This window comes from Haliotis cracherodii, unplaced genomic scaffold (assembly GCF_022045235.1).
Source record: "Haliotis cracherodii isolate W230 unplaced genomic scaffold, xgHalCrac1.p SCAF_4, whole genome shotgun sequence".
NCBI classification, from domain to species: Eukaryota; Metazoa; Mollusca; class Gastropoda; order Lepetellida; family Haliotidae; genus Haliotis; species Haliotis cracherodii.
Genome location: NW_027266297.1, coordinates 5,779,752 through 5,801,896, shown reverse-complemented (window position 1 = coordinate 5,801,896; position 22,145 = coordinate 5,779,752). Strand labels below are relative to the sequence as shown.

Below are 22,145 nucleotides of genomic sequence, written 5' to 3'. Positions count from 1 at the left end.
TTCTACCAAACATGTCTATTTCCACATATACCCATTCACATATACCCATTTAGTTTCTACCAAACATGTTTATTTCCACATATACCCATTCACATATACCCATTTAGTTTCTACCAAACATGTCTATTTCCACATATACCCATCCACATATACCCATTTAGTTTCTACCAAACATGTTTATTTCCACATATACCCATTCACATATACCCATTTAGTTTCTACCAAACATGTCTATTTCCACATATACCCATCCACATATACCCATTCACATATACCCATCCACATATACCTATCCACATATACCCATTCACATGTACCCATCCACATATACCCATCCACATATACCCATCCACATATACCCATCCACATATACCCATTCACATATACCCATCCACATATACCCATCCACATATACCCATTCACATGTACCCATCCACATGTACCCATCCACATATACCCATCCACATATACCCATCCACATATACCCATCCACATATACCCATCCACATATACCCATTCACATATACCCATCCACATATACCCATTCACATTTACCCATCCACATATACCCATCCACATATACCCATCCACATATACCCATTCACATATACCCATCCACATATACCCATCCACATATACCCATCCACATATACCCATCCACATATACCCATCCACATATACCCATCCACATATACCCATTCACATATACCCATCCACATATACCCATTCACATATACCCATCCACATATACCCATCCACATATACCCATCCACATATACCCATCCACATATACCCATCCACATATACCCATCCACATATACCCATCCACATATACCCATTCACATATACCCATTCACATGTACCCATCCACATGTACCCATCCACATATACCCATTCACATATACCCATCCACATATACCCATCCACATATACCCATTCACATATACCCATCCACATATACCCATTCACATTTACCCATCCACATATACCCATCCACATATACCCATCCACATATACCCATCCACATATACCCATCCACATATACCCATCCACATATACCCATTCACATATACCCATCCACATATACCCATCCACATATACCCATCCACATATACCCATCCACATATACCCATCCACATATACCCATTCACATGTACCCATCCACATGTACCCATCCACATATACCCATTCACATATACCCATTCACATATACCCATCCACATATACCCATCCACATATACCCATCCACATGTACCCATCCACATGTACCCATCCACATATACCCATCCACATATACCCATCCACATATACCCATCCACATATACCCATCCACATATACCCATCCACATGTACCCATCCACATGTACCCATCCACATATACCCATTCACATATACCCATCCACATATACCCATCCACATATACCCATTCACATATACCCATCCACATATACCCATCCACATATACCCATCCACATATACCCATCCACATATACCCATTCACATATACCCATCCACATATACCCATCCACATATACCCATTCACATATACCCATCCACATATACCCATCCACATATACCCATTCACATATACCCATCCACATATACCCATCCACATATACCCATTCACATATACCCATCCACATATACCCATCCACATATACCCATTCACATATACCCATCCACATATACCCATCCACATATACCCATCCACATGTACCCATCCACATATACCCAATCAGTTTCTACCCTGCACTTGTTGCTGCGCCCTCTTCCCCTTGTACTCAGTCATCCCTATTCCAACACATGCACCCTGCATGCACCCAATCATCCCCCTGGCGAGTACAAACGCTATCTTAGAAATACCCGGGTCAGCCACATACACGCACACACGCCCTATAACCTTATACGACGAAGACTGTGCTGATAGAGCTTGGATGTTTTGAAGAATTGGGAATAGTAAAGATTTGTACAGTGTAGTAATGTGAGCCAGCTGTGTCAGGGACAAGCCTTAGTATCGACACGTGTTTGCTTCCGGGTGTGGAGGTGGGGTGCCGGGGGAGGGCAGCAGAGAGGGAGGGGGAGAGGGTGTGAGCCATCATTCCCCCTGCTGATCTTTATCTAGTATGTACTGACAGACACCATCACGTATAGGTTGACGTTATATTGACATTACATTTTTCATCCATAAACACTGTCTGCCATGCTATCGTTTATTGATTGTCTTGTATTAATTAATTATTTATTTCGCGCCTGACATTTTTATGGGGAACTTAGGTAATTAAATGGACAAAAATACAAAACAAAAGGCATTGAAACTCGGTTCATGTGTGGCTAGGTAAGTGCAAAAATTGACTGGTTTAGGTTTTCGTAATGAAGGTAACTTAATACCATCATATTCCTTCCAAACAGAATGCGTCAGTGTTGGACATAGGCAATATATATTTCCAACAAGGCATTGAAACTCGGTAAATGCGTGACTAGGCAAGTGCAAAAATTGACTGGTTTAGGTTTTCGTAATGAAGGTAACTTAATACCATCATATTCCTTCCAAACGGGACTCAGTGTTTGACATAGGCAATATATATTTCCAACAATGCATTGTGAAACGAAAGAACATATTTTGAAATATACAGCTTGTTAGAAATAAAGCAGGCGACGCCACCGTGTGAACACATTCGGGGCCATGGTAATTACAATGATAAAACTACCATAGTGACATAAATGTCCTGTTTGTAAACGATTAATAACTAAGGAATGGTATTCCTGCTCATAAAGAAAATCCCATAAAGAAAGGAAAATCCCACAGAACCAGAACTCATTTTCTTTTTTTATTTGAAAAGATCCTAAAGATTAGTGATTACTCGAAGCGCAATGTAGCAGCATCCTTATGCTGTCGTTAAATGAGAGCTTGACAAATAATTAGCTGCTTCATGACTTTTGTCATAAAAAGCGTCGGTCTTTCACCGATACTCAATAATTCATCCATTTCATTTCAAACGACGGCAAATAAAACGAGATGCAAGCTCACAAATGCTTGTGCTCCCTGTAAGGGTAGACAAATGTCATCGGGAAGTATGAATTAAACATGGACGTGATTGACACTAGCCATGTAGGGTCCGATGCGGGGTGTTTACAAGACACACATCACCATTGAGCATCTGCCCCTTGCTGATGATGAATTAGTGAAGACACAACACGTTTGATTAGTATATGCGCGTGTATATACCAGCGTATGCCCGATACAACTGGAAGAATAGAAGCATAAATACAACCATTGTATTAATACATGTCCTTTGTCCTGCTGTGTGTTTTCCTCAAGGGATTTGGTTCAAATGTTTATTGCTCTTAAGCGAACTTTGGATACTCTTCATTTCCCATCGGTGAGTTTATGACTTACTTATCCGAAATTAGGAATGCCATGATCGTTTGATACTGAGTTCCAATATATACAGACTATCTTTAGAAGATTCCATTAAATCCTCATTTACGCGTCTCGGTTAGAACATTCCATCAACTCTTCATTTGGTTGTCTCGAAAAGAATCTATACATAAGAACTCCAATACTAATGTTAATTTATTTCTAATAAAATGAGGCAGTCGTCGGGGGATGAACGGGGTCTTCATTCTGACTGGCTTTGTCATTATACTGTTATCTGTGTACATCCATCCCACCTGGTGTAAACATATCATGATATTCACTTTATGCACATCCTCTGCAGTCACCTGATGAAGGAGCAGCAAGTAGCTCTGAAACTTTGCTATCCATAAAAAGAGGCATGTATTCATGTTCTTCCAACTTCTAAATACCTATCAGACTTCCTTCAGAGCACTTGTTCGTGTTCTGGTCGATGGCGGTGTACCCGATGGCACCGTGGTTGGCATACGACGATGTAACTCACCAATGAGCACTGTTTATCTCAGTGCAACTAAATCGATACTTCGATCATTTCTTGTCCCTATCCACAACACACAAATTCTTCACCCATTACCAAACGTGTATCACAGTGTTACAGGATGTTGATAATTGAACGGGCAGACGGTCATTCGTGAGTTCTCTTAATTCCCAGTATGATAGCCTGGTTTAAACATCGAACCATGCTCTCGATCACAGAAACAGTTTGAAGCATGATTGATTTCCATGTTCGAATGATTTGAGCAAGCGTTCAACTGTTTACATAACAATAATCGTATAATTGAACTAAAAGGCAAACAATGTGTCGACATATGTTCGGAGCCCCGAGCGATGCATAGTGTGTAGGATCAGACCTGACCTTCAGTTTGTATGTGTTCATTTAAGTAAACTACGGTTATAACGAACTCAAAGGGACCACACATTTTAGTTCCTTATAACCGTTGTTCGTTATAAGTACATATACAGCAAATGGCCTGAACCAAAAATAAGTTAGTTATATCCGTCAGTTCGTTATAAGCGTGTTCGTTATAAACGTAGTGTACTGTATGCAACTTCGTTTAACTAGGTTGTCAGCTGTGAGTCATTATTGCCAAATTAGGGTTTTATTTGAAGATGATTTTGAGAGTGAATAGAGTTTAACGCCGTTACATGAACATTCCCGCCATAGCACTACCGGGAACACCAGAAAGGGCTTCATATATTGGACCCGAGTTGGGAATCGAACCGGGGTGTTCGGCGTGACGAGCGAGCCCTTTAGCCACTAGGCTAACATGCACCCGATATGTGATTATAATAGCCCAGTGGTGCCAAAATTATTTATGCACAGTTGCATCCCTTTGTAGTACTAGGATCCTCTGAGCGTGGTTCGATTCCAAGATTTGTACTGCTTATGGTCCTTGGTTTGTCTGCGGCATACACGTTCTCGTTGATTTCTAATGTGATAAGCGTCTACTACATACATTACTTTGAGATCTCCTCCCGTATGACCCCGAAGTACTGTCCCTAGCCAACTCACTAACTCACTCACTCTAACATATGTCGAAAAGAGGTGTTTTTAATCCACAGACCATGAGTTGAATGGTGCTGAACGCAAATATCTGCCAAGACATTTAATCATTTAATGTCAGTCCACACCTAGCCTTACCCTAGCTAGTCTAAGAGTGAGGCCGTCCTCTTCGTCTCTGGAACAAGGCTTATTTAGCCAAGGCCACATGGATCATGTCATCAATATAACAGTAGTTGATGAGAAATGACAGTTGCACAGCTCGTTCAGGTTGGCTGATAGTCAATGAGCAATATACAATGGTAATGAGGGATTACCAATGTGGATTAGCATCTTGTAAGGAATGGCAATTAAGCGATTCGAGACAGAGACATGTCATGGTTAAATGGTAATTAACCTTTGGAATTAATATTCAGTCAGACAAACGTCATGAGTCGGTCGCTATGACAACTGCAACGCGTGACACTGTCAATATTACCTCGGGGGAACGACATGAGCTTTTCGTTAAAATTATTATTACCCAAGTCAATCTTTCGAGATTATACATGGAGGACTTTGTGCATGCGCACCTATAACCGGCAATGGTACTGATTTGAACCACATTTGTGCACCAATGCAAGGCTTCTTGTCTAAACTAGAAACAAAAATGGAAGTGGGTCTGGGCTAGTCTTAGATTTCAAGAATTTCAAGGTTACAACATCCAAGGCCTCAGTGAAGCTCTAAAATATGTAATGGTAGACAGGTGGAGGCCATTTCCAAATATGACGCATCCGTGACAAGAATGATGTCCGGTGCAACTCCCTATTTTGTGTTTTTTTTCAGATGAACAATTAACTTGCCTTTGCATGTGTTTGTGACGGGAGCCTCCCGTGGTGAAGGATACGCTTACCTTCTCACGAACACCTGGTGTCATCAATATTTTTCCTAGTTGTTCATTTAAGGATTGACTGTGTATTTTGTTCGGTTCATTGAGGTATGAATCGAAAAACCGATGTGCAAACTGAATGAATCTGCGTAGCGGATTCTTAGAAAAGTTTGCACATCCGTTTTTCGATTCATACCTCAATGAACCCAAACAAATGCATATAATTACATTCGACAGCGAAAACATGTTTTATCTACAATAGTTTAACCAAAAACAGTTGTATATATCAAAGCAGACAAATATGACGAGATTGATAAACATTCCGAGTGTAGGAATACATACTGTGGCGTGACATGTATCAGGTGATTGTTTAATGTATGTACATAACTTGACACGCCTACAAGTAGCCAATCAACGGAGAGTAAGATAAAAACAATGTTCATAGGACCTGTCAATGAAGACAAGAGACGAGAAGAACTGCAACAGTCAGACTGTAACGACCCGGAACAAATATAATTACCGGGAGAAGGTGGCTGTTTCTAATGGCATGGTCAGTTACCGCCAGATTAAAACATTAGGTCCCTGAGAACGGGAAGGCACAGTTGGGAAAATGCTAGTTAGAAATGAAACCCTAAGACATGAAAGTTGTGGAACCGAGGTGAGTGGGGGAAAACGAGACGAGCGAGCCTGCACGTTTGCTGTTTCATTCCTTCTCGGCCATCGGTCTCAAAGGGTACTTTGGAACAATGAATATGCATGAATTTCGCTAAATGTCCTGTGCATGACGATACACGTGAGCAGAAAGGGAATTCCCTCGACTGTAATATTGGGATTCCCAACATTTCGTAGTAATACAAGTAGTCTGCTTCAGTGGGCGTGGCTTAATGTTTTACATTCATAAGGAAATGAATGCAATAACACGTTATCAATTCAGCTAATCAGAATGCAAGAATTTCAATGAACACAACGAAAATTTAATTTTAAACACATGCGTACACTCGACTCCGCGTTTAGCAGAGATTTCTTAGCCATATGGAAAGGGTTTTGTCGCCTTTATTTACAAATGAATTTAAGCAGTACAACGAAGACCTAAGGTGCATGTTCCGTGTATAAACTATCAACGGGATGTTTGCAAGGGGTTTACACGGGGCCTTTATATTCTACAGAGTTTCATTTAGCTCTGTATTTCCTCCAATGAGTGGGTATTTCAGTCTGATCTGTGCCAGAATGGTAGTTTGGGCAGGCGATCAGCCGCTGCCAATACCATCCCAAACACGGACAGACGTATTCAGATGCTTAAATGGGATTTTTTTTCTTTTCTATCGATTTTGTTCGTCAGGATATAATCCCCTGAGAATCGTTATTGAGAAGACGGATTGGCATGGTCTGTATTTTGTTCGTGTTTTATTACTTTACTGTTACTCGAGTTATTCTGTAGCGATCCGTACACAGACTTCAAGAGAATTGGAATGGTGTGATGAAGTGGACGGACAAGCTGGGTGAAGTGGGTGTGGGGCGGTGGAGGTTGGCGGCGGGGGGAGGGGGTGGGGTGTGTGTGTGTGTGTGTTGCTGAATATTAAGCACAGACGGATTTGTATTGCGTCAGAAGTGTGTCGAAGTGTTAATTACCAAACTTCAAGAAACAATGACGTCAGAGAAGCTATTTAGGGGCCATTAGCTGTATCCTCGAGTAAGGGTGTCTTTACACGTTGAACTCAATTGAATTATCCTGATTCCTCTTCTGTGTTTTCCGATGAGCGAGGTACTGGTTTAGAACATAGATCCTTGTTTTCAGTTTTACCTCCCCACCGATGTACCAGTCGTTAACGTAATCATTAACCTTCTCGACACGCTCCCCTACCATTTCCCTCCCCCGCTCTCCCCACAAGTGATCCAAGCATATTACACTACACTGGCGTTCTGGAAGGAACCTCGCCACTCATGTCATGCTGTGTTTAAGTTGTGATATATGACTTCCTAGAACTCGGTGAGCACCTGTGGTCTGCTGCATTCCTGACTCTCAAAACACAGCGCCATGTTCGAAAGTAAGCTGGGAATACTAAGGTAGTGGGGCATTTATATTATGTGACCAGGTCGTGTATATCACGCCACACCACGCCACGCCACCATTTGCATCACGTTACAACACCAGCACAACGCAACACAATACACAGCTTCCCATACCCCCACAATACAGCACCACCCACCCACACCCACCCACCCACCCACACACACACACACACACACACACACACACACACACACACACACACACACACACACACACACACACACACACACACACACACACACACACACACACACACACACACACACACACACACCAGAGACCAGATATCGGTATATGGTCCCTGTGCACACACACACACGCACGTATAAATGCACACAAATACACACACAACACAACACAACGCAACACAACACAACGCAATACAGCCCTACACACACGCGCGCGCGCACACACACCACGCACGCACACGCACACTCACACACACCAGAGACCATATATCGGTACCGATATGGTCTCTGTGCACACACACACGCACGTACAAATGCACACAAATGCACACACAACACAACACAACACAACACAACATAACGCAACACAAATACAACATATCCACCCCAAAAACCCATCATCTATTCACACATTTAAAAAAATCGTCTGCAGCACAGATTAAACCTATTCCACATGCGATTCCTCTCTATGAAAAAAAACACACTCTATAAGATCAAAGGATGATAAGCCGCCACGCCCAGGCGTGAACACGCACACTAACGGTGTGAGCGGATGTAGGTGAAACAGAAAAGCTTACGCTCAGATGCTGCATTGTTTTTGCTACAGGAACTCACGCATCGCACAAAGCCGTAGAATGCTACTGCCAAGCTAACCGAACAATCGCGCACGAACGCTCCGTTATGCTGAATTTACGAAAGTTCAGACAGAATTTATCGATTACAATGCATCTGCGTTTCTCGGGAGTACAGTTATGTATAATTTTCCAGTGGAATGACTACGTATAGAAGTATTAACATATAGACAGTACCGTACAGCCAGGGGTGAAGGTACCCAGTGATGCGAGGCTCTCGACACGTGTAATTACGTTAGTCGATGTGTCAGTTCAGCGGGGTGGGGGTGGGGGTGGTAGATCATAGCGGGGCTATCATAGCGGGGGAAGGAAAAGACCGTGACGGGTGTATAATTAATATTGTCTATGCGTTCAACAAAAATGCCTACGTACCACACACACCGTACAAATATGTCATATAGTATTTAAACAATACATTAAACTAAAATCAATCAATATCTATCAATATTCTTTGTCTGATTAATTAATTGATCATTGGTTAATCAATTCAATCAATTAGATGATGACTAGACAATAGAAAACTGACCCGAACAGGTTTGGTCAAATCACGTTACCGACGCTGGCCTCGAGTATTGACTCGTCACGTGATCGGTATTGACTTCGTCTGTAAGAAAACAGCATATGGCGTCTGCGAGTGGCAATGCACGCTTCGCCGATGTTTCTGAAGAAGGTCTCGACTGCATTGTAATTGTGACAAAAAGAAGACTGCGAAATTCGATTAAGTACTTATAAATGAATTTCGGTATAACAAAACAATTGCTTAGTCTTGGAGAGGCCATTACGCGGAAACAAGTCCATGAGGACCCAACTCCAGGGGCGGTCAGACCTTTGAAGTGGTCGAGTCCGAGAGTAATTATTCGTTAATTGTGAATATCATATACAAAGCCCTGCATCACATCATAATAATGATCAAAAACGTGCTGTCAGAGTGTACACACAGAATGTACATCACAGAAGTGTAGACCACAGAAGTGTAGACCACAGAAGTGTAGACCACAGAAGTGTAGAGCACAGAAGCGTACACACAAAGTGTAGATCACAGAAGCGTACACACAAAGTGTAGACCACAGAAGTGTAGACCACAGAAGCGTACACACAAAGTGTAGATCACAGAAGCGTACACACAAAGTGTAGACCACAGAAGCGTACACACAAAGTGTAGACCACAGAAGCGTACACACAAAGTGTAGATCACAGAAGCGTACACACAAAGTGTAGACCACAGAAGCGTACACACAAAGTGTAGACCACAGAAGCGTACACACAATGTGTAGATCACAGAAGTGTACACACAAAGTGTAGACCACAAAAGTGTAGACCACAGAAGCGTACACACAAAGTGTTGACCACAGAAGTGTAGACCACAGAAGCGTACACACAAAGTGTAGATCACAGAAGCGTACACACAAAGTGTAGTCCACAGAAGCGTACACACAAAGTGTAGACCACAGAAGCGTACACACAAAGTGTAGACCACAGAAGCGTACACACAAAGTGTAGACCACAGAAGTGTAGACCACAGAAGCGTACACACAAAGTGTAGACCACAGAAGCGTACACACAAAGTGTAGTCCACAGAAGCGTACACACAAAGTGTAGACCACAGAAGCGTACACACAAAGTGTAGTCAACAGAAGTGTACACACAAAGTGTAGACCACAGCAGCGTACACATAGAACGTAGATCACAAACTGTACACACACGCGCGCGCGCACACACACACACGAACACACGCAAGCACACACACAAACACTCACACAAACACACACACACAAACATACACAAACACACACACAAACAAACAAACAAACACACACACACACAAACACACACACAAACACTTACGAAAAAAGCACGTACTGAAACAGAAACAACCATCACAGAGCCAAAACCCTACAGCCGTATCGCCTGTGGCAGTACAATCTATTCACAAGACAACGTTTATTAATCTATCAACAGCGTACAGTCCCTCTACGGTACTATGTGAGTGAGTAAGCATGGTTTTAAGCCGCTTTTAGCAATATTCCAGCAATATCACGCGGGGGTCATCGGAAATGGGCTTCACACATTGTACCCATGTGGGGAATCGAACCCGGGTCTTCGGCGTGACGAGCGAACACTTTAACCACTAGGCTACCCGACCGCCAATTACGGTACTATGTACATACCTTCATTGTCTGATACAAAAACAAATTAGATTTCTACACAAAGGACACGGGGTTAATCATATTAGTCTCTTCGTGGATATTGATTTACCGTTTAATAAGATATGTAATGTTAAGAGGACGCGGTGGAATAACGGGAAACTATGGCACTAAGGACGCATACAGTGTGACCGAACGAGGGTGGAATAACGGGGGAGCTAGGGTACTTGGGACACATACAGCGTGGATGAACGAAGATGGAATAACGGGGGAGCTAGGGTACTTGGGACACATACAGTGTGGATGAACGAAGATGGAATAACGGGGTAGCTAGGGTATTTGGGACAAATACAGAGTGAATGAACGCGATGGAATAACGGGGGAGCAGGGCTCATGGGACAGTTACAGTGTGGATGAACGAAGATGGAATAACGGGGGAGCTAGGGTACTTGGGGCAAATACATTGCGACTGTGCGAGGGTGTGAGCTTCATGTGCTGGAGAATGACTTTCAGAAATACACCACATTAATGTTTCATGGAACTATTGCCCAGGGGAGAGGTGCTTTATCTTACGCTGTGGACATTATTCCCGTTCACAACTACAGACATTGCCATTTCCTCTTCCGGTCAGCTGCTTCAGTTGGTCATTTGCCTGACAGCCTTTTGTTGGAATGTCCTTCTCAATCAAATGCTGATAGGGACAAATGTCTTCAAAATGGTCTATTTAGTGTTTATGGCATCTGATATTCTAACTAAGTGGGATATATATGGTCGTTCCTGGACTCAAAGAACATGTCAGGTCCAATACGTCTCAAGCCTACCCGACCCAACCTCAGGTATATTCCAACGTTTCTACCCGGGGCATGACATTTCTTATTTACCCGACCACGCTTTGTATGGATACGGACCTACTTACCACTCCGTTCCCACAACCAAACGTCTGACCACATTCGTCACCATTGGCCCGTTTCCGTAAATTGCAACCCTCTATCGATGAATGTTATGTGCGAAAATACTATATACCATTCAGAATGCGTGTTTGACTTCACGTTCTTCGGTCAAAGAATGCCTCAGGAATAATTTTTTATTTTACATCTGTCTTGCATTTAAAAATGTTCCGATGTGTTTTCAATAGCATCTGGAATATATACAACATATGGGGAAATAAACGTGTTCGTTTGTTGTTTAACGCTGCACTCAGCAATATTCCATCTATATGAAGGCGGGCTGTAAATAATCCAGTCTGGACAATCTAGTGATTGTCATCAAAAGCATCCATCCACGACATTGCGATACGATGACATGCATTAACCAAGTCAGCGAGCCTAACCACCCGATCCAGTTAGTCGCCTCTTACGACAAGCATAGTCACCTTTTACAGCAAGCTTGGGTTGCTGAAGTCCTAATCTACCCCGGATCTTCAAGGGTCGGAAATATACGTGAATCATCACGAGATGACAGTTCTTATAGCTATGCCCGTTTGCGCTTAGACTGAACCAGGTCGCAAAAATGGCCACGAGACGGGCACGGGTCGCTATTCGGCTTGTCACGGAATAATATGAGTTGGTCGACCAACCCGTAATCCGACGTACCTCTCCGTGATTACAAACCACCCATCTGCCGACCATCCTTCATATACGATCCGACATACCACTACGTCTCTGTCATAAAACGGGGCGACCTATCATACCGAATCAAACATCTATCCACCTGATCTATAGCTGTCCGACTTACTTTTTCCGAAGACCAATGGTATATGGTCTCTGCTCTTTCGTTTCGAAACAACTTGTAAAATAAATGGTATCCGACAGCCGCTCGTGTAGTAATCTCTATACTCACACGAGCAGAGCTGTCGTAATGCAATGTAGAAATACTTTTTATTATATACACGTCGTCTCCGTGCTGCTGGCCTCCCAATTGATAGTTTGTGATATGCTACATCTATCAGACATGGTGAAGCTCAGACACACGAGACACATCTTCATTGCACTCTTTGATATTTGGCGTAAACCAAAAACGTATGTCTCTTATTTGTCCAACCATACGACCGAACCTAGCATCACCCTGGCTCAGCAACCATGATGCCAGATCTTTCACCCATGTACCAACATAACGTCTCCACAACTGACCAACCCACGTTGCCCGATCTCATCATCCCGGAGTCCGACTGAGCCATGACACAATGCCGACCTTTGCAACTGTGTTCAAATATATGTCCCTGGGGAAATCAGACAACAGCGTGGACCACAACGTCCGCTTTACATTAGCGGTGTGGTGTACACGTGGCGACTGATTCGTGCTATAATCAGATTAACGAAGACACCGCATACATTCAGGACAATGTTGCTGAATGCAGGATACATGTAGGCTTGAAATCACTCTGCATGCCGAAAACATCGACTCTTATGATCGTGTTGAAATTGCATCGGACATCGAAGGCTTGGTTGCACTCTTAAACCACGCGTCCTTTAAAGGTAAGATTACACTATGGCTGATGTGTTGACAGATAATTTTAACCATGGGCATTGTTAATAACACGTGCGATGTAATGGTCGTCATTTGTTCCTCGTGGTAATACACGTGCGATGTATGGTCGTCAGGTTTTCTTCGTGGTAATACACGGGTGATGTATGGTCGTCAGGTGTTCCTCATGGTAATACACGGGTTATGTAAGGTCGTCAGGTGTTCCTCATGGTAATACACGGGCGATGTATGGTCGTCAGGTGTTCCTCATGGTAATACACGGGTGATGTATGGTCGTCAGGTGTTCCTCATGGTAATACACGGATGATGTATGGTCGTCAGGTGTTCCTCATGGTAATACACGGGCGATGTATGGTCGTCAGGTGTTCCTCATGGTAATACACGGGCGATGTATGGTCGTCAGGTGTTCCTCATGGTAATACACGGATGATGTATGGTCGTCAGGTGTTCCTCATGGTAATACACGGGTGATGTATGGTCGTCAGGTGTTCCTCATGGTAATACACGGGTTATGTATGGTCGTCAGGTGTTCCTCATGGTAATACACGGATGATGTATGGTCGTCAGGTGTTCCTCATGGTAATACACGGGCGATGTATGGTCGTCAGGTGTTCCTCGTGGTAATACACGGGTTATGTATGGTCGTCAGGTGTTCCTCGTGGTAATTCACGGATGATGTATGGTCGTCAGGTGTTCCTCATGGTAATACACGGATGATGTATGATTGTCAGGTGTTCCTCATGGTAATACACGGGCGATGTATGGTCGTCAGGTGTTCCTCATGGTAATACACGGATGATGTATGGTCGTCAGGTGTTCCTCATGGTAATACACGGGTGATGTATGGTCGTCAGGTGTTCCTCGTGGTAATACACGGGTGATGTATGGTCGTCAGGTGTTCCTCATGGTAATACACGGATGATGTATGGTCGTCAGGTGTTCCTCATGGTAATACACGGGTGATGTATGGTCGTCAGGTGTTCCTCGTGGTAATACACGGGTTATGTATGGTCGTCAGGTGTTCCTCATGGTAATATACGGGTGATGTATGGTCGTCAGGTGTTCCTCATGGTAATACACGGGCGATGTATGGTCGTCAGGTGTTCCTCATAGTAACACTCGGTGGTGTAATGGTCGTCAGGTGTTCCTCATGGTAATACACGGGTGATGTATGGTCGTCAGGTGTTCCTCGTGGTAATACACGGGTTATGTATGGTCGTCAGGTGTTCCTCATGGTAATACACGGGTGATGTATGGTCGTCAGGTGTTCCTCATGGTAATACAAGGGTGATGTATGGTCGTCAGGTGTTCCTCGTGGTAATACACGGGTTATGTATGGTCGTCAGGTGTTCCTCATGGTAATACACGGGTGATGTATGGTCGTCAGGTGTTCCTCATGGTAATACACGGGCGATGTATGGTCGTCAGGTGTTCCTCATAGTAACACTCGGTGGTGTAACGGTCGTCAGGTGTTCCTCATGGTAATACACGGGTGATGTATGGTCGTCAGGTGTTCCTCGTGGTAATACACGGGTTATGTATGGTCGTCAGGTGTTCCTCATGGTAATACACGGGTGATGTATGGTCGTCAGGTGTTCCTCATGGTAATACACGGGCGATGTATGGTCGTCAGGTGTTCCTCATAGTAACACTCGGTGGTGTAATGGTCGTCAGGTGTTCCTCATGGTAATACACGGGCGATGTATGGTCGTCAGGTGTTCCTCATAGTAACACTCGGTGGTGTAATGGTCGTCAGGTGTTCCTCATGGTAATACACGGGTGAGTGTGTGAGAGTGGTTCATCTTGTTGGTGGGTGAGAGAGAGTATGTGAGAGTGGTTCATCTTGTTGGTGGGTGAGAGAGAGTGTGTGAGAGTGGTTCATCTTGTTGGTGGGTGAGAGAGAGTGTGTGAGAGTGGTTCATCTTGTTGGTGGGTGAGAGAGAGTATGTGAGAGTGGTTCATCTTGTTGGTGGGTGAGAGAGAGTATGTGAGAGTGGTTCATCTTGTTGGTGGGTGAGAGAGAGTATGTGAGAGTGGTTCATCTTGTGGGTGGTGAGAGAGAGAGTATGTGAGAGTGGTTCATCTTGTGGGTGTGTCAGAGTGAGAGTATGTGAGAGTGGTTCATCTTGTGGATGTTTGAGAGAGAGAGTGTGTGAGAGTGGTTCATCTTGTGGGTGTGAGAGAGAGAGTATGTGAGAGTGGTTCATCTTGTGGTTGTGAGAGAGAGAGTATGTGAGAGTGGTTCATCTTGTGGGTGTGTGAGAGAGAGAGAGTATGTGAGAGTAATTCAGCTTATGGGTGGGCGAGAGAGAGAGTATGCGGTAGTGCATTATTAGCTATTATTTGATATTTGTGGTTGATCTACCCTTGCCCTTCTGAAACTGGCGAACGCAACAATCATTATTTCAGAATGATATGCACAGAGCGTGTGTCTCGTTCATTTCAATGCTGACACTGGTGATTGTTTTATATACATGTTTTCTATGCAGAATTATGCATTGGGCGACAGCTTGCTGCAACTGCTGTCTGTGACCTGTTTGTATTTGGTTGGTGAATAATTAATAAGGGCAATCTTAGGTGTGATCGGGCGGTGTGTAGTTTGTGTACTGTGTGATGGGGGGGGGGGGGGGGGGGGGGGGGGGTGAGTGGGGGGTGAGTGGTAGTCTATGTTCACTGACACAGATGGGGTGAGTGGTAGTCTTTGTTCACTGACACAGATGGGGGTGATGGGAAGTCTTTGTTCACTGACCTGATGGGGGTGATGGGTAGTCTTTGTTCACTGACACAGATGGGGGTGATGGTTAGTCTATGTTCACTGACCTGATGGGGGTGATGGGAAGTCTTTGTTCACTGACCTGATGGGGGTGATGGGAAATCTTTGTTCACTGACCTGATGGGGCTGATGGGAAGTCTTTGTTCACTGACCTGATGGGGGGTGATGGGAAGTCTTTGTTCACTGACCTGATGGGGGTGAGTGGTAGTCTTTGTTCACTGACCAGATGGGGGTGATGGGAAGTCTTTGTTCACTGACCAGATGGGGGTGATGGGAAGTCTTTGTTCACTGACAAGATGGGGGTGATGGGTAGTCTTTGTTCACTGACCTGATGGGGGTGATGGGTAGTCTTTGTTCACTGACACAGATGGGGGTGATGGGAAGTCTTTGTTCACTGACCTGATGGGAGTGATGGGAAGTCTTTGTTCACTGACACAGATGGGGGTGATCGGTAGTCTTTGTTCACTGACCAGATGGGAGTGAGTGGTAGTCTTTGTTCACTGACCTGATGGGGGGTGATGGGAAGTCTTTGTTCACTGACCAGATGGGGGTGATGGGAAGTCTTTGTTCACTGACCTGATGGGAGTGATGGGAAGTCTTTGTTCACTGACACAGATGGGGGTGATGGGTAGTCTATGTTCACTGACCTGATGGGGGTGATGGGTAGTCTATGTTCACTGACAGATAGGGGGAGTGGAAGTCTTTGTTCACTGACACAGATGGGGTGAGTGGTAGTCTTTGTTCACTGACACAGATGGGGGTGATGGGAAGTCTTTGTTCACTGACACAGATGGGTGTGATAGGTAGTCTTTGTTCACTGACACAGATGGGGGTGACGGGTAGTCTTTATTCACTGACACAGATGGGGGTGATGGGAAGTCTTTGTTCACTGACACAGAAGGGGGTGAGTGGTAGTCTTTGTTCACTGACCAGATGGGGGTGATGGGTAGTCTTTGTTCACTGACACAGATGGGGGTGATGGGTAGTCTATGTTCACTGACACAGATGGGGGTGATGGGAAGTCTTTGTTCACTGACACAGATGGGGGTGATGGGAAGTCTATGTTCACTGACCTGATGGGGGTGATGGGAAGTCTTTGTTCACTGACACAGATGGGGGTGAGTGGTAGTCTTTGTTCACTGACACAGATGGGGGTGATGGGAAGTCTTTGTTCACTGACAAGATGGGGGTGATGAACAACCTTCCAGATGCAACCATGACAGGCCGCAAGTTTCACATAGCACGTGCTGTACCGACACAAATCAGCAGCCACTTGAGGGGAAGTTTTAAATTCCAGATGAATCATGGACTTGCAATTATAGTCAACCACCTGCCCCATGGCCGACCAGGCAGTCCAAGCAAAATAATTCCAATTTAATTTGTTCCTGTGATGCGAGGCTGGAACCCGCTTGCTAATAGATAAATAATTGTTTGAACTGATAGATTAGATTTCGACCTCGGCACAGAAAATACCACAAGGTCAGAATGAAGTCTGTCACGAGAACAAGCTGTCGTTGTTTAACCCCGGACGTTAGACTTCGTGCTCTCTTATAGATCTTTGATGGATAGATCTTGTGGGTGATGTTCCATTCCTTTTCTGTCGGTCTTCAACGAAATGAGATCTTTATCATAGTTAGACGCCTAACCAATCATCTGTATAATTGAGTTAGTTTGGTTCAGCCAGTATTGAATGGTATTTCGGCTTCATCATGGCGTATCAGCTTCATTTGGGTTGAGGCAAATCCGCAATGATTCTTAGATATATACCATTTTCGTGGAAATATCAACCACTTACTTCATCTTATCCCAAATGCGTGGATCGATGCTCATGATGTCAATCACTGGATTGTCTGGCCCCGACTCGATTATTTACACAGCACCGTCATATTGCTGGAATGTTGCCAAATGCGGCGTTAAACAACATACAAATAAATAAACAAACAAGGCAATACCAGTCGTATCACTTCCGAGTACACACTAGTCTTATAGTTATCAACCACAGGCTAGCCTATTCATCACAACCACAGGCTAATCTCCTCACTACCAAGTACAGGGACCCGTGAAGATCCGGGGTAGAATAGGTCTTCAGCAACCCAAGCTTGTCGTAAAAAGCGACTATGCTTGTCGTAAGAGGCCTCTTACGGGATCGCGTGGTCCTGGGCTCGCTGACTTGGTTGATGCATGTCATCTTATCCCAATTGCGCGGATCGATGCTCATGATGTCAATCACTGGATTGGCTGGTCCAGACTGGATTATTTACAGACCGCCGTCATATAGCTGAGTGCGGCGATAAACAACAAACAATAACAAAACAACCAAGTACATGATAGTCTTATCAATATAAACCACAAGCTGACACTTTTCAACAAAACCACAGACTAATCTTCTCGACACAACCATTAACTAGTCCTTCACGATCAGCCATATGCTAGTCTTCTCAGCATAAGTCATGGGCTAGTCTTTTCAACGTGTCAATTCGCCGACACAAAGAATACTTGTATGTCAAATACCAGAGGCCCATCACGTAAGCAGAAACGTGTTTATTGCTGTGTCGCAATGATTCGCGCAAGCCCGTACTTTCTTACAATAATCAATAGTAATTCGAGTCGACAGGGTGATATCCCTGCTTCTGGGTGAGGTCTTATGTTCTACTGCCGCAGATTAAGACAGGCTCCATAATCACATTTGTCAAAGGGTGAGGTTGAGGTGTTCGATCTGTAAATGGCGGAGGTCACAGTAAAGACCCCTGTCAAACTCACGTCCAACTCTCAAGAGCTATACAATTATACTCTGTGCATTCTAGACAAGGAAAGGACAGTCTATACCATACTGGGGCGACAAGACCTGGCAATTGAAGAACGTCAATCTTCTAACATAGGAACTGCCTGTGATGTCCATGCGTTTCGCTCGGTTCTGGTTGGGTGGGGTGAGGTGAAATGGGGTTTAAGTTCGTGTCATGACTAGTACACCGGCGCGTGTGTGTGTGTGTGTGAGTGTGTGTGTGTGTGTGTGCGCGCGCGTGCGTGCGTGCGTGTGTGTGTGTGTGCGTGTGTGCTTGTGCGCTAGTACGGACTACTAATTCCGGTTTTATAGTCCTAGCCCACTGAGATACCATACCGCAGACGCCGAGGCGACCAGTCCTTGTTTTATCCCCTTAATGCCGCGCGCCAGGCAGGGTAACAACAAGTGCCATCTTTTAAAGTCTTTTGGTGTGATGCAACCGGGGATCGAACCCCGGACCTTCCGTTCTCCGAGAGACGCTCTTTCCCCTACACCACGGATTTCAGGACATTGCAACGTTCGACGGGGTTAGCTATTGGGGTACAATACCCCTGGAATATATATCAGTTAGGAAAGGAAAGCAGACTAGATATTTTTTGTCAGATATGACATGTATCAGCTACTGCAAACACAAAACTGTTTCACCTGAGCTAAAGTTGATTCAACTAAAAATACGCATATGAGACAAGTTATATGACGGCGGTCTGTAAATAATCGAGTCTGGACCAGACAATCAAGTGATTGATATCATGAGCATCGATCCAAGCAATTGGGATCGATGACATGTTTCAGCCAAGTCAGCGAGCCTGACCACCCGATCCCGTTAGTCGCCACTTACGAAACTTTCTACCCCGGATCTTCACGGGTCTTATATTAGACAAGTTAGCGCTACACAGATTTGGGCAAACGTATTTGGTTTGTATGTTGTACCCATGCTACATAAGCAGGGTAGCGCAGCGCAACCCAGGAACCAGGCTGACACATGCTGTTGCACATGGGCGGTCGGGTAGCCTAGTGGTTTCAGCGTTCGCTCGTCACGCCGATGACCCGCGTTCGATTCCCGACATGAATATAATGTGTGAAGCCCATATCTGCTGTCCTCCGCCGTGATATTGCTGAAATATTGCTAAAAGCGGCGTAAAACCAAACTCACTCACTCACTCATGCAGCAACATACACTACAGGCGATGTTTGTTTTCACGGAATGCCGGTGAGCAATAAGAAAACGTGGCTACTAAAGTAATTAGGGCATAGATAACATGTTTAAACATACCTTTGGTCACCAGATTTATTTCTCCTACATTCTGACCACGCTTGTTTGTTTCAGATGGGCGTGTCTACCAGTGACCTCACAGAGCTCCGTGTGAGGGAGGGGCTTGTGTAGCCCGATCCCGGCATGCCTCCTGCGACCAACCTGCGGATGCCATGCTCCACCCTATTGGTCACCACCGAAGTCTACAACACCACCAGACGCGACACCACCATCGACAACGACGACCGCAACGCCTTGTTGTACATCGTCGTCACCCTCCTCTTCTACTCTCTGGGGATTGTAGTGGGCATCATCACGTACCTCAAGCGGGAGAAGCGGGAAATGGAAGAGTCAAAGACCTTTGAAATGTTCATGAGCCTCAAAAGAGATCCATTCACTGCAACGAAGCTACGTAGAGTTCAAATTGTGACAGAAAGACTTGAACAACTTGAAAAATCCAGGGCTGCCTTGGAGATGTCGGAGCGCATGGAGCTAGAAAGGTTGATGTCGGAGCGAAGTGATGCAGAGGAAGGGAGTCAGGAGGAGGAGGATAGGGATAAGGAGGGGGAACAGATAAGCGTTCAGTCAGCAGAGGACACTGACGTGTCTGAAAGACCAACTGTTTTAGGTGTATCTGATTCCAGTTCTAACTCAGAAGACGATCCAAAGAGACTTCAGTTACAGAAACAGCCTAACGTATTTCAAGTCTCTCCGTCAGGAGAACCTATATCATCAGTCGTGGCCAAGATATTTGACTCTGAGAGACGTGGTGGTCTTCCCAATTCACCGAAAGCCCTGCATTTATTCAATAGCCGTGGCAGGCTAAGTCGGGATCAATCCTTAGACAGCGGTTCCGCTAGGGGGCGCTTGAGCAGAGACCAGTCTGTGGACCTGACATCTACTTCCGGTATTAATGTCGCGGAAAGCAAGACTTCCGGTATTAATGTCGCGGAAAGCAAGACTTCCGGTAATAGTGCCGCCGAGAGCAAAAGTCCCCCCGTGGAACCAGAGGGTTGTCTCGTCACCAACGTGTGATGTAATCTTGTAGGATTTTTTGTGTTCGTTTACTCTTCTCCGAGCGGCCAGTCACAACACAGTTTAGTTTGACATCACCTCTATGCAAAGCCCAGACAGTTACAGACTTGAGATCATCTCGGCACCATCACAGTTTTACTTGTTTTATACTCACAGTGTTTACGAAGTTTCTTCACAGTTTATCAATTTATGCATCATTAAACTTATCTCACACATAGGTATCATGTTTGCTGTTTCAATTAGGAGATAAACATATCTTAGATTTGCTGCTGCTATTGAGTCCTAGTATTCGATGCCCAGACATTCCATTGGAAACCGACGTCGTTAGTTGGAGGTTTCAAATGTTGAAATGTCCGCACATCGACTTAAAAATGCAACATTATTTTTTATGGAAATATGTGGTAAGTGGTGCTTAGCTTTTTTCCAGGTGTATTAATACAATAGATTATCATATCAACAGTTGTGTTGTCTACGCTTTGATGAAGTATTGTTTCGAAAACAATGTTCTGGTTGCCAAGTTAAGCCACAATTTTAATTGCTTCAAGTGAATACTGATTCTAGATTAATATGTCAATTTGCATCAATCTTGTAGCCGTATATCCACCTGGAAACATATTATGCACCATCACTTCGATATTTTCATATATTCCAACATGTGATGTCTGCAAGCCGCAGTATTCCTTTGATGATATCGAGTATATCATTGTCTCTGTCTCGCGATGTCGGCACGGCATAAATAATGCATTATATATACAGAGAAGTCGCCCCCAGCGTCTGTCGACAGAACTGACAATTTAGAAGATTCGATTCGGGCCTTTCAACATCAACTGCATGAGATAAAGATATTTGTGTGGTTGAGTATTTGATCAACAAAACATGACTTTGGTCTCAAGTAAAACCATGTGTTTGGGTAACCCTGGTGTATATGGTTCCAGTACGGCGCTACCATGGTGGCGTGTTTGTCCATGATTCAGACAAAGAACCAGAGTTTACTGATCATTGA

At 44.4% G+C, this 22,145-nt stretch overlaps 1 protein-coding gene across 1 annotated transcript in view; it reads left to right on the top strand.

Moving 5' to 3' along the window:
- The window catches only part of LOC139479797 (uncharacterized), a 46,529-nt gene extending 25,179 nt beyond the window's left edge, over positions 1-21,350 (top strand). Inside the window, exon 2 of the mRNA XM_071262674.1 lies at positions 20,183-21,350. Within this exon, the coding sequence (XP_071118775.1) occupies positions 20,252-21,142 (891 nt within the window). The 5' untranslated portion in view covers positions 20,183-20,251 and the 3' untranslated portion in view covers positions 21,143-21,350. The remainder of the gene's footprint in view (positions 1-20,182) is intronic.
- Positions 21,351-22,145: the final 795 nt, after the last annotated feature.